At 42.0% G+C, this 13,170-nt stretch overlaps 1 protein-coding gene across 1 annotated transcript; it reads right to left on the bottom strand.

Annotated features, from left to right (window-relative positions):
* Positions 1-6: 6 nt before the first annotated feature.
* Positions 7-10,630, bottom strand: LOC311127446 (eosinophil peroxidase-like; the record flags this gene model as incomplete). Its single annotated transcript, XM_084159284.1, has 11 exons — positions 7-361; positions 2,227-2,464; positions 4,268-4,438; positions 4,536-4,794; positions 5,012-5,172; positions 6,194-6,557; positions 8,675-8,881; positions 9,001-9,130; positions 9,353-9,485; positions 9,626-9,810; positions 10,473-10,630. 11 exons carry the CDS (start codon positions 10,628-10,630, stop codon positions 7-9), a joined length of 2,361 nt encoding a protein of 786 aa, XP_084015410.1.
* Between the last annotated feature and the right edge of the window lie 2,540 nt (positions 10,631-13,170).

Raw genomic sequence — 13,170 nt, 5'->3', positions numbered from 1 at the left:
GATGGATTAAATGTCACCTCGGTGCAGAAGTATTGAGTTATTAACTGATGTTGAACCAATTACCTCGTTGTCCTGGTCCGACCGCTGCTGCTGAGGCTGCTGTTGTTGTTGCTGTTGCTCCTGAGCCTGATCCTCCTCCTGATTCTGGTTCTGGTTCTGCTGTCTCTCCCTCCAGGCTTGAAGGTTTAATTGCGGGATACTGTTGCAGTTAATGGGTCTGTTCTTACCCTCGGGGATTCTGAATGGGTCATTGGATACAACTGTAATGCCAGTGTTGTCACAGATGATCCGAGCCAAAGAGGCACGACTCAGGGCAGCCCTCTGAGCTGAGGTAAAGACGCCTGGGTTTTCATACCACAGCCTGGGGATCAACAAGCAAAAGGGATATGAGCGACACGTGCATACTCTGACAAACACATGCTGGAACAACCACTCTCTCTATTTCTCTCTCTCTCTCCATTTCTTTCTTTCTTTCTTTCTTTCTTTCTTTCTTTCTTTCTTTCTTTCTTTCTTTCTTTCTTTCTTTCTTTCTTTCTTTCTTTCTTTCTTTCTTTCTTTCTTTCTTTCTTTCTTTCTTTCTCTCTTGCTCCCTCTCCTTCTCTCTCTCTCTCTCTCTCTCTCTCTCTCTCTCTCTCTCTCTCTCTCTCTCTCCCTCTCCTTCTCTCACTCTCTCACGCTCCTTCTTTCGCTCTCTCTCTCTCTCAATTCAATTTCAATTGAAGGGGCTTTATTGGCATGGGAAACATATGCTTGAATTGCCAAAGCAAGTGAAATAGATAATAAACAATAATAAAGGTAATAAAAAGTGTACAGTAAATATTACACTCCAAAAGAATAAAGACATTTCAAATATCATATTATGTCTATATACAGTGTTGTAAAGATGTGCAAATAGTTAAAGTACAAAAGGGAAAATAAATAAACATAAATATGGGTTGTATTTACAATTGTGTTTGTTCTTCACTGGTTGCCCTTTTCTTGTGGCAACAGGTCACAAATCTTGCTGCTGTGAAAATTATCTTCCCCAAACCTGAAACTATGCCAGTTAGGCTCTACACCCATTGTAAAGCGGATTAATGTGCTTAATTTTAAGAAGTTTTTTGGCCACTTTAGTTGTGATACAAACCTTATTAAAACATATAGGCCTATGGGCTAGGCTACATGAGGTGTGGGACTATGATATGAAAAAGTACCCAAAACAAGGCATAATTCACAAGTGATAATATATAATTCACAAGTGATAGGCTAATATTGTCACCCATCAGACTATTCTTGATTGAATCTTGTCTTTACATATACTAAATAATATGTGTGAAATTTGTTTTGATTTAGAATGGACCATTATCATGCACCTGTCTCTAAACAGGGGCAGGGGAAAAAATACATGTCATCTATGCTGTTCATTTTCATACCAGCCAGGTAGGCTATACTCCTGTTGTAAAGAAAAGCAATGTGCTTAATATTAGGAAAGTTGAGAAATAAATATAGTAAGCCTATAGAAAGCTGATGGGATCCTCCTCTTTTTAATAGAGGCCATCACTCTGTTTTCTCACGCAATTGCATAGCCTATAGAAATGTTGCGCAACATGAGCTCATTGGCTCTCATTAAGTGTTTGATTAGATTTCCGATTACATTTGCATTGATGTCAGAGTGATTAGAGGGACAATAGAATGCTGAGTACCAGGCAGTTAGCAAGTTTGGTAGGCTACTAATGACCATCAGCAGCATCAGAGCTTGGAGAAGCCTAATTACCGTGACTGGTCACATGGAATTTGACTGCCTTCATGACTCGTGACCGCTGGTGTGGCGGTAATATGGTCACCGTAACAGCCCTATATCTGACTAAGATCATAACATGGTGTCAGAAGTGCTTTAACCTTGTCAAATATAAGACAGGAGAGATTATTTCACAGAAAATAATAATGTTCCTTGAGTTTTGCCTCGTCATTTAGTAGAGCAGCACAAGCGGAGCCGTTGCTATGGATAATCACAGACGCAGAGCCACCATTAGCAGCGCGCATGCAGAGCGCGCAGCGCGCAGGGAGCAAGTGACAGAGAGAGGAGCAGCTAATGGATTTACTAATGGAGGAAGTTATTTCTGATTTCGGGTTTCAGGCAGGGCCTTAAATCTGGCAGAAGCAATCGGGCCTGGGTAGGGTAGGGCCTGACCGTCTCAGGCTTAAAATTCATCCCTGTGCAGGGCTCTAACACACATACATACACACCTGTCTCCCTGGCGGATCCTCTGGAACTGGGTGGCTATGAGGCAGGCGAAGAGAGGCCCGACGCGTCCTCCTCGTACGAAGGGTTCAGCCACGCCCCCCATCCACACATCAATGTTAGCTGGGGTGCCGTAGAGCTCCATCAGTCTGCGGGCCAGGTTTGTGTTGTTCAGAACCACAGCCAGCTGAACCTGGTTCTTAGGAGTTGAGAGTCCACAGTATTTTCGCCAAGCATTGTAGCCTAGGTTGGGGGACAGAAAGAAAATAATTAGTGCATGGAACAGATTGATAGAGCTATATTTAGGATGAGAAAAATGAAAAATATTAATCTTGTAGGCAATATTTCCTCCCCAACAGATTTGGTGTCAATAGATCTACTCTGCTGAAAAAAACAGCATAGACTGGTCATGCTGGTCACCAGCCTTCGCTGTGTTTTGGACACTGGTGTAATAAAATCTAAATAAAATAAAACATGTATTTGTCACGTGCCGAATACAACGGGTGTAGACTTTACCGTGAAATGCTTGCATCACAACGATGCAAAGTAAAAATACAAAAATAAAATACACAACAATGGAGGTATATAAAGGGAGTAGTACCAAATCAATGTGCAGGGGTACGAGGTAATTGATGTAGATATGTAGATGAAGGCAGGGTAAAGTGACTAGGCATCAGGATAGATAATAATAAAAAGTAAATAAAGAACAGAGTAGCAGCAGCAAATGATGAATGTAAAAGTGTGTGTGTATGTGTGTGTGTGTTTGCGTCGTATGCGTGTGTTTGTTACGTGTGTGTGCGTATGTAGTGTGAATGTGTGTGGGTTTTGTGTGAGAGTGTCAGTGTAGTGTGTGTGAGTGTGTATATTATGTGTATATATATTCTTGTGAGTGTGCGATAGGGTCAGTGCAGATAGTCAGGGAACCATTTAATGAACTATTTAGCAGTCTTATGGCTATTAAGCAGTCTTATGACTTGGGGGTAGAATCTGTCTCGGAGCCTGTTGGTCCGAGAGCCGATGCTCCGGTACCGTTTGCCGGATGGTAGCAGAATAAACAGTCTATGGCTTGGTGACTAGAGTCTTTGGCAATTTTTCGACCAGCCTTCGCTGTGTTTTGGACACTGGTGACCAGTGTACCACCATATGCTTGTCACCAGCAAAACCAGCATCAATCTGCTTAATTATTTAAGCCAATACATTAAATAAATCATAATGGCTTACTTTGAGGACCTAGTTTTTCCCTAATACAGTGGCCACATCAGGCCTGCAAGTCACATTATGCTGGCTTGCAAAGTGATGTTTAATTCCTATTGGAATCCAGCCAGAGTGGGGATATCCAAATGTTTAAACTTTTATTCAACCACAATCTGCATTCAGAATGACTTCCCGGGTTAGAAAGATTAATAAATGAGACTACCTAAACACTCTAAACTGGAACAACCATCTCAGTAACAGATGCAATAAGTCCAACTAACAGATTGGATTAGTTTAGAATGTATTTATCTTTGTGTAGTATAACATTCATTAATCAATCAATGTACATATTGAAACAAACAATTCTAAAAATCTAACTGCAATAGAGCATGCTGGGAAATATGATAATGATAGGAGTGGTTTTGCCAGACCAGCTTGATCAGCTAGCTAGAGCATGCTGGACCAGCATAGACCAGCATGGACCAGCTTGGTCACAAGCATACCAGCATCCCCAGCATACCAGCATAAGATGGTCACCAGCAAACCAGCATACCAGTATGAGCTGGTCACCAGCACACCAGCATACCAGTATGAGCTGGTCACCAGCACACCAGCATACCAGTATGAGCTGGTCACCAGCACACCAGCCTAACCAGCTAAACTATGATGGTCAGACCAGCTTGACCAGCTAAGACCAGCATGGATAAGAATAGACCAGGATGAAACCAGCTTGAAATTTAGGCTGGTCTATGCTGTTTTTTTCAGCAAGGTATGTAAAGGATTAGCTGTAAGTATAACGTTAGAAATGTGTTTATCTGTGGTATCAGAATGGCGGTATAGGGACGTGTGTACCAAGCAGGCCATGGTCACGTCCACGCTGCATGTTGAGGGAGCCCAGGTCCAGAGCCAGGTGTCGTACGAACTGGAAGAGTCTCTCCCTCAGAGCGTCCACCATCATGTGATCCTGGGTGTTCAGCTTAGCAGGCCGACCCACCAGACCTCGGATCAGAGGGTCGATACCACCTAAAGGTGGACAAAAAGAGAATTGAATATTTAAATGTTTAACCTTTTCCACCATCAAAGTCAATTAGCATCCCTATGAGTATCTCCCACCACTCACCCTCAAACACCAGCCTCCAGGGGGTGAAGAAAGCCTTGAACAGAGGCACACTGGGGAAGTTGGCATTTTCCCTGTAGTTGCTGTCCAGGCGGGACAACATGGGCTGGATGGCCAGGTGGGCAAAGCGGTACGCTGCTGTAGCAAACACGTTGGCAATGCTGGGATCAATCTTCTCATCGTAACCAGGGTAACTGCCGAGCTGGCGGGCCATGATGTCTGGGCCCACGATGTGCGGCAGGTAGTCCCGGAACACAAACACCTAGGAGGGATTGAGAGGAATAGAGTGAGAGAGACACAATTTTAGGTGTCTATGTGATAGGGAAGCTGTGTCTGTGAGAATATTCTAGAATATTTCCATGTGTAAGAATGAGAAGCAAAGGGAAAGAGAGTGTATGTTAGAGAGTATGCACTGGACAAGTAGCGGAGAGAAGGAACTGACACCATGAGTATTAGTGATATGTGTCTATTTGTGGTACCTGGGTGTAGGCGCCCATGATCTTACGGGCCTCCTGATAGAGTGTCTCAGCATCCCATTGTGGGTTGAGACGACGCAGGGCACGGGCCAGACGGTTGTGCTCACGCATGAACATTGTGTGAATAGATGTCAAGGCTATGTTCTCATCCACACGGACATCACCTGGCAGACAGAGACTTACTGGTTAAGCCAAATAGTGATTGAGATGAACATAATACACATTGTTTGTCTGTATCCAGACAACTATTGTACATTAAAGTCAAATAATTACTCTAATTAAAGTTCTCTCTCTTTGTGAAATTCTGTTCCTTAGACTTCCTTAGTCCCATTGAGTCAAAAATGTGATTTTCCTGTGTTTTAGATATATTTCCACACCGTTAAATTGTGAACATGATAATGCCCTTTTAGTGTAAGAGCTGTTTGAAAAGACTGCCTGAAATTTCCGCCTGTTTTGATGGCATTGAGTTTTGGTGATTAGTTAATAGACCAATAAGAAAGAGAGTTCCAAACCTCTCTGCCAATAACTGCTAGTTTTCCTTTTTTTTATTTTTTCAGAAGTTATATGATATTGAGAAAAAAACCGGCTGCATTGGGCCTATAACCTAAATATATACTTTCACTTAAATATACACTGATTGTACAAAATGTTAGGGACACCTGCTCTTTCCACAACATAGACTGACCAGGTGAATCCAGGTGAACGTTTTGATCCCTTATTGATGTCACCTGTTAAATCCACTTCAATCAGTGTAGATGAAGGGGAAGAGACAGGTTAAAGAATGATTTTTAAGCCTTGAGACAATTAAGACATGGATTGTGTATGTGCGCCATTCAGAGGGTGAATGGGCAAGACAAAATATTTAAATGCCTTTGAACGGGGTACGGTAGTTATTGCCAGGCGCACCGATTCGTGTCAAGAACTGCGACGCTGCTGGGTTTTTCACGCTCAACATTTTCCTGTGTGTATCAAGAATGGTCCACCACCCAAACAGACATCCAGTCAACTTGACACAACTGTGGGAAGCATTGGCGTCAACATGGGCCAGCATCCCTGTGGAATGCTTTCAACACCTTGTAGAGTCCATGCCCCGTTGAATTGAGGCTGTTCTGAGGGCAAAAGGGGGTGCAACTTAAAATTAGGAAGATGGTCTACTCTTCAGAGAAACAAAGTTAAAAGGCTAACCTGCCATGAAGCAGGGCACCTCCTTGGCATTGGTGTCGTTGGTGACTCTCTGGCGGGTGGCACACATGTTCCCCATCACTTTCGTGAAGGGTAGCAGGTTGCGCCCGTTGTCTGTGAACTCTTTGTTGACACGCAGCAGGCCCCCATCGTTGGTGAGGTCACGGAGGTCACGCGCCAACCCCTCCTCAGAGCCGTACACCTGCCCCAAGTCCAGGAAGGCCGTGAGAGCATTGATCTGCTCCCTCTTCTTGGCCACACCACCGAAATTGAAAGCAGACTCTCCTGTGCCGCACACGGGCGCTGATCGGAAGACCGGAATGCAGCTGTCTGGGCCAGTGGGCAAGCGTTGGTCTCTGGGAGGAATCTGGTCATGGAGGAAACAACAGAAGTTGAAGACCTAATAATCTATGGACCATGGACACACTCTTAGAAAAAAAAAGGTGCTCAGTAGAACCATACAGGGTTGTTCGGTTTGTCCCCATAGGGGATCTGTTTTTGGTTCGGGGGAGAACCATTTGCAGAGCGTTCTATCTAGAACCCTCTATGTAGGGTTTTTCAAAGAACCTCATGTATATGGTTCTACCTAGAACCGGTTTGTGTCAAGAACTACAACGCTACTGGGTTTTTCACGCTCAACAGTTTCCTGTGTGTATCAAGAATGGTCCACCACCAATCAGCCTATTACCAACCCTTAGTAAACTTTGGGGAAAATTGTGTTTAATCAGATACAATGCTATTTTACATTAAACAAATTGACAACAGACTTTCAGCATGCTGATAGGGAAGGACATTCAACAAGCACAGCACTTACACAAATGACTGATGATTGGCTGAGAGAAATTGATGATAAAAAGATTGAGGGGGCTGTTTTGTTAGACTTTAGTGCAGCTTTTGACATTATCGATCATAGTCTGCTGCTGGAAAAAACGTATGTGTTATGACTTTACACCCCCTTGACATGTTGAATGCACCGTGCTGTCTGTTTGAACTACTGGCACACAGCGACCCATTGTTGTTAAATAACCACAAGGCTGTGCTTCTATACTCTGGCACAACATATGATTACTTCCTTACTACAGAAGAGAGCCCAGCAAAAGCTGGTCAGACCTGTGGTCTATTGGGCTTGGTATTACTTAACACAGCTCGGACACCCATGCATACCCCACAAGACATGCCACCAGAGGTCTCTTCACAGTCCCCAAGTCCAGAACAGACTATGGAAGGTGCACAGTACTACATAGAGCCATGACTGCATGGAACTCTATTCCACATCAAGTAACTGCTGCAAGCAGTAGAATCAGATAAAAAAATAAAAAAAAGATAAAAATACACCTTATGGATCTACGGGGACTGTGAAGAGACACACACACAGGCATAGACACATGCATACACACAATAACATACGCAGTATACACACACGTACACATGGATTTTGTGTTGTAGATATGTGGTAGTAGAGTAGTGGCCTGAGGGCACACACTTAATGTGTTGTGAAATCTGTTGTAAATGTATTGCAATGTGTTTTGTATAACAGCCTTCATTTTGCTGGACCCCAGGAAAAGTAAGTGCTGCCTTGGCAGCAGCTAATGGGGATCCATAATAAATACAAATACAAATACCACCCAAAGGACATCCAGCCAACTTGACATAACTGTAGGAAGCATTGGAGTCAACATGGGTCAGCATCCCTGTGGAATGCTTTCAACACCTTGCAGAGTCCATGCCTGACGAATTGAGGCTGTTCTGAGGGCAAAAGGGGGTGGGAGTGCAACTCAATATTAGGAAGGTGTTCCTAATGTTAGGTATACTCAGTGTATATCATATGACCTTTCTTTGACGGCCTAATTACACCCTAACACAGTAGTGTTAGGAATCTCCTGGTTTACAGGCCACATCAGGCCTAAAAGTCACATTATGCTGGCTTGCAAAGTGATGTGTAATTCCTATTGGAGACCAGCCAGAGTTAGGATATACAACAAGTGGAATTGTTAATCACCCACAACCTGCACTCAGAATGACTGCCAGGGTAGGCAAGGTTGAATACTGAGACTATGGGTGCAATAAATCCAATTACTAACAGATTGGATTAGTTTAGAAAACTGTATGTTATTTATCTTCGTGTAGCATAAAATTAATCAACCAATCAATGTACTTCCAAAAACACAGACATTACAGTAAAACAAACAATTCTGAAAATCTCTCTGCAATAGAGCATGCTGGGAAATATTATATATGGTTCTATGTAAAACCCTCGTTGCCTTCCAAATAATCCTTCTTGCCTTCCAAAGAATCATCAAAGAACCCGTTCTTCTGACCAAAACGGTTCTTGGTAGAACCCTATCCCTCCGCAAAGAAACCGTTTGGAACCCTTTTTTTGTAAGAATGTAGAAAAGGGCAAGATATACAGGGATGACTGCATGCAGTCATTGTGCATGCTGTAAGTGTAAGTCTGTGGGATGTGATGTGAGAGCTGTGACTGACCTGGATGGGGAAACAGGGTTCGGAACGTTCACAGCTCTTGTCACAGTCCAGGCCGTTGCTGAAGGAGCGGATGCTGGGGGAGAAGGGCGTGAACGTCAGGTCATGGTCGTTCCACTGGCCAAAGAAGGTGACCATGTGTGTGAGCTCGTGATCGCTCTCTACACCAGCATCATTGGTTGCCAGGATACGGTTAGAGACATCCCTTACCTGCACACAGGGAGGGAAGGAGGGAAAGAGGGAGAAGGATAAATATAATGATGTTACTTTATATATAACTTGTGGTGACATAGTAGCAGTTATTCCAAATATATTTTTTCTCGTCATACCAGAGGGAGCATAAAGTTGTTGAAGCGCGTGTTTCGGTCCCAGCCATTGGGTTGAGAGACCCCATCGTCATACTGAGCAGGCAGCCAACGAGTGAAGGGTGTATTTGAGGCTCCAAGACGAGGGTAATTCCTGATAAGCATGAAGAAAATACACACCAGAATTTAGAAACCTCACTTGAGGAACTCAAGGGACATGACCTTATCTCCTGCAGCCTATGCACTCAGCCAGTCCTCAGACATAGTGTACACGAACATGAACATCCCCTTACATTCCACCCTACACAACTTCTGTGTGCAAGGCTTTCAAATTGTTGTGTGAAAGTATTCAACCCGCCAGCCCTGGTGCTCTTACAGGTTGTTGCAGACGCTGGTTGCTGTGCGGTACTTGTTAACATTGGGTGTGGTGTGGCAGGAGGGTTTGCTGACACGAGCTGCACAGCCAGTTACCCGGACAATGGTGTTTAGCTCCTCTGGTGTGAGCAGGTCTGAGAAACAAGAGCGAGGGATAAGAAAGAGTTGTATGTGTACTTACTACCACTGTGTGTCTATATCTGAGTGAATATGAATTCTGAATTTCTCACAGAGTGAATGTGTGTGTAGGTATGTATGACCGTGTGTGACTGACCTGTTGCGTTGAGCGAGCGTTTGTGCAACCTGTGCGTGCTGTGGACCTTCTCATGGATCAGTCTCAGGGTGTTCTCCAGGTAGTCTGCAGACCGTACAGCAGAGCGTGTGTCCCTGGCAGGCTGCTTCAGGAGACGCAGGACATCTGATGGCCTGGTGGACTGCCCACGCACTCTCTCCAGACTCCTGAGTTATGGACAAGAAGCTGACAGAGTTATGAACAGAAACATGGCCCTGCAGTTGAATAAAAACTCAGTGTAGAGGCAGATTTAGTATTAAGGCCATACAAATGTAATTAAATGTTTAACGGATGCCCCTCTTCCTTTCCTAAAAAATAAAATACAAATACAAATCTGAAAAATTGAAAAATGTACTGAAAAATTGCATGGTTATGGCAAGAATTATATCGAGATACACAACTTCCTCTCTGATTGTGGCTGAACTATACCTCTTTAAGGCTGCCTCAAGAGGCTAATATTTCTTGATTAGGTTGCTCAGTGTTGAACTAAGGTTACTATAGAACTTAACATGAGGGTCTACAAAAAAAATTCTCTAGCCTCACTTTAAAAATTAAAACAAATATGTTAATTATTTCATAAAATGGGTATGGCCTAATCATTAGAAATGATTAGAAATTGAAATGATAAAATATAAATTATGAAACTATTATTATTTTCTAAAGGAAATACAAAAAGTAAAATAAAGGGAAATAAGGAGGAATAAGAAAGACTACCGTAATAAATAAATGAAAGTAAATCCATCTCTTAGACTGAGTGAGAAAATGTTGCTAATTGCACACAGTGACACTAGTGCTGCTATCTACAAAGACAACTGTCAGATTCACCCACTTTTCTCTGGAGTACTTGTAAGCTTCATCTACGAGTCTCTTTGCCTCCTCCACTGAACTTTGAATGAAAGGGCCACCCAAACTTTCCTCTGTAGACAGGGCTGGCTGGCTGAACATCATGCACAACCCTAATGCCAGGAGGGAGGGAAACGGCTTCATCTCTGGAAAGCAAAAAGGGGCGTTCATCAGATACCGTCCTTAAAAAAAACATCCCACTGGGCACACCATGTCATTTCAGTGTGGATAATTGGGTCATATTTGGTTGAGACGTTGATCAATGAGATTTCAACCAATATTCACCCATTCAAAAAGACAGCCAGAAGTTAGTTGAATTTATCTCTATGCTTTCAACCATCTAAAAGCACAACTGTCTATCACTGCGCTTTCTACCCCCAAGCCATAACAATTAATCAAATGGCCACCCGGACTATTTACATTGACACCCCCCCATCCATTTGTTTTTACACTGCTGCTACCCGCTGTCTATTATCTATGTATAGTCACTTTACCCCTACCTACATGTCCAAATTACCTTGACTAACCGGTACCCCCTGTATATAGCCTCGTTATTGTTATTTTATTGTGTTAATTTTTATAATTTTTTACTTTCGTTTATTTGGAGAAAAAAAAATCTTAACTCTTTCTTGAACTGCATTGTTGGTTAAGGGCTTGTAAGCATTTCATGGTAAGGTTTACACCTGTTGTATTCGGCGCATGTGACAAATAAAGTTTGATTTGATTTGATTTAAAAGCACACTAAAGTTCAAATGGGAATACAATGTCAGATGTTTTGTTTATTTATACATCAGATTCATGTGTTATTGCTGTTCTGTTCAACGCAACCAAATACCAACATTTGAAGGACATTTATCTTCTACTTGGATAGTTCCATCTGTGCCACTGACTCATTCTGGCTTTAATTCCAGTTTGTCTACAAATTAATAATTTATATGTTGGATTCACATCTCCATCTAATATTTTTTTTTTAATAAGTTAAGTCTAAGATAAAGAATAGGACTACAGCTGCATTGCTTGCTGTTTGGGGTTTTGGGCTGGGTTTCTGTATAGCACTTTATGACATCTGCTGATGTAAAAAGGGCTTCATGAATACAATTTGATTGATTGATTGATTGACTAAATCAAATCAAATCAAACTTTAAATGCAGTAAAAAAAAAAAAAAAAGATGTCCTATTCTTTAACTTATATTTTTGGTTGAGATGGAGACGTGAATCCAACATATAAGCTATGAATTTGTAAACAAACTAGAATTAAAGCCAGACTGCGCAGATGTGACTATCCTAGCAGAATGTTGATATTTGGTTGTGTTGACAACCAAACACAATTCAATATCACTAAATATCATTACATTTGAAATCAACCGGAGCTTGAAACCCTAAGCCTATTGTATTGTCTATTTTTAGTTGAATTCTGGTTTGAATTTCATCAATAGCTGTTGATTACTTTGCAAACGCTATACACCGAGTATACAAAACATTAAGAACACCTGCTCTTTCCATGACATAGACTGACCAGGTGAATCCAGGTGAAAGCTATTATCCTTTATTGATGTCACTTGTTTAAATCCACTTCAATCAGTGTAGATAAAGGGAAGGAGACAGGTTAAAGAAGGATTTTTAAGCGTTTAGGCAATTGAGAAATGGATTGTGTATGTGTGCCATTAGGAGGGTGAACGGGCAAGACAAAATATTTAAGTGCCTTTGAACGGGGTATGGTAGTATGTGCCAGGCGCACCGGTTTCTGTCAAGAACTGCAACGTTGCTGGGTTTTTCACGCTCAACAGTTTCCCGTGTGTATCAAGAATGGTCCACCACGCAAAGGACATCCAGCCAACTTTACACAGAGTCCATGCCACGACGAATTGAGGCTGTTCTGAGGGCAAAAGGAAGATGTTCCTAATGTTTGGTATACTCAGTGTATAGGCCTAAATAGCATCATTGATGATATATGAGTGATAAAGTATGGTCACATTTAATTTCCCCTGTTAAACCTTCCCTTTGGAATGACTTTGATAGCAACAGTGAATCTATTTAGTTTTTAAGTGGAGATCTCTCAACAATCATTCTCACCATTGCACAATGGTAATAGTCTAACAAATATCATAACTAAGCGGGACTGGGCTTGGTTAAAACCCTGGATGGGAGACCAAAGGGTAGCTGTAGATAGATACATTCTCCAGTAGGAGGTGCTGCACAGACATTTTTTTCTTTCTGATAGTGGATATAACGTTGAAGATCTGACGTTGTTTTAAGGTACAAATTCAACATATTTGTCAATGTTGAAATTTGGTTACCATGATGACATAATCATGTGGTTGAAATGTCACCCTCAAAACAACAGTGTATGTATTTCCGTTGAAACAATGTTGATTCAACAGTTTGTGCCCAGTGGGATGCTGCTCTCTTAAATGTAATGTGCACATCTTTTTGTGCATAGCGGTTTTTCAGATTGTGTGAGAGAAATTCACAAAATACTTTTGCACGCAATATTAACATTAATAACACATTCATGCAGGGGTCAGAATTACTATGGATAATAGAAAAACAAAAATTAAACCTGATTATCAGACAAGACAAGAGAAACATAGTGAATAAAAGTGTATAAAATTGTCTTACCTCTGTTTTAAAAACTGTTGTTGTGAAGTCTTGTTGAGAAGTCAACTCTTGTCTGAAGATGTATG

The sequence above is a fragment of the Coregonus lavaretus genome (assembly GCF_964263955.1).
Source record: "Coregonus lavaretus genome assembly, chromosome: 4".
Taxonomy (NCBI): domain Eukaryota; kingdom Metazoa; phylum Chordata; class Actinopteri; order Salmoniformes; family Salmonidae; genus Coregonus; species Coregonus lavaretus.
Note: the sequence above shows the minus strand (reverse complement) of the source record. Positions and strands in the feature narration are given on the sequence as shown.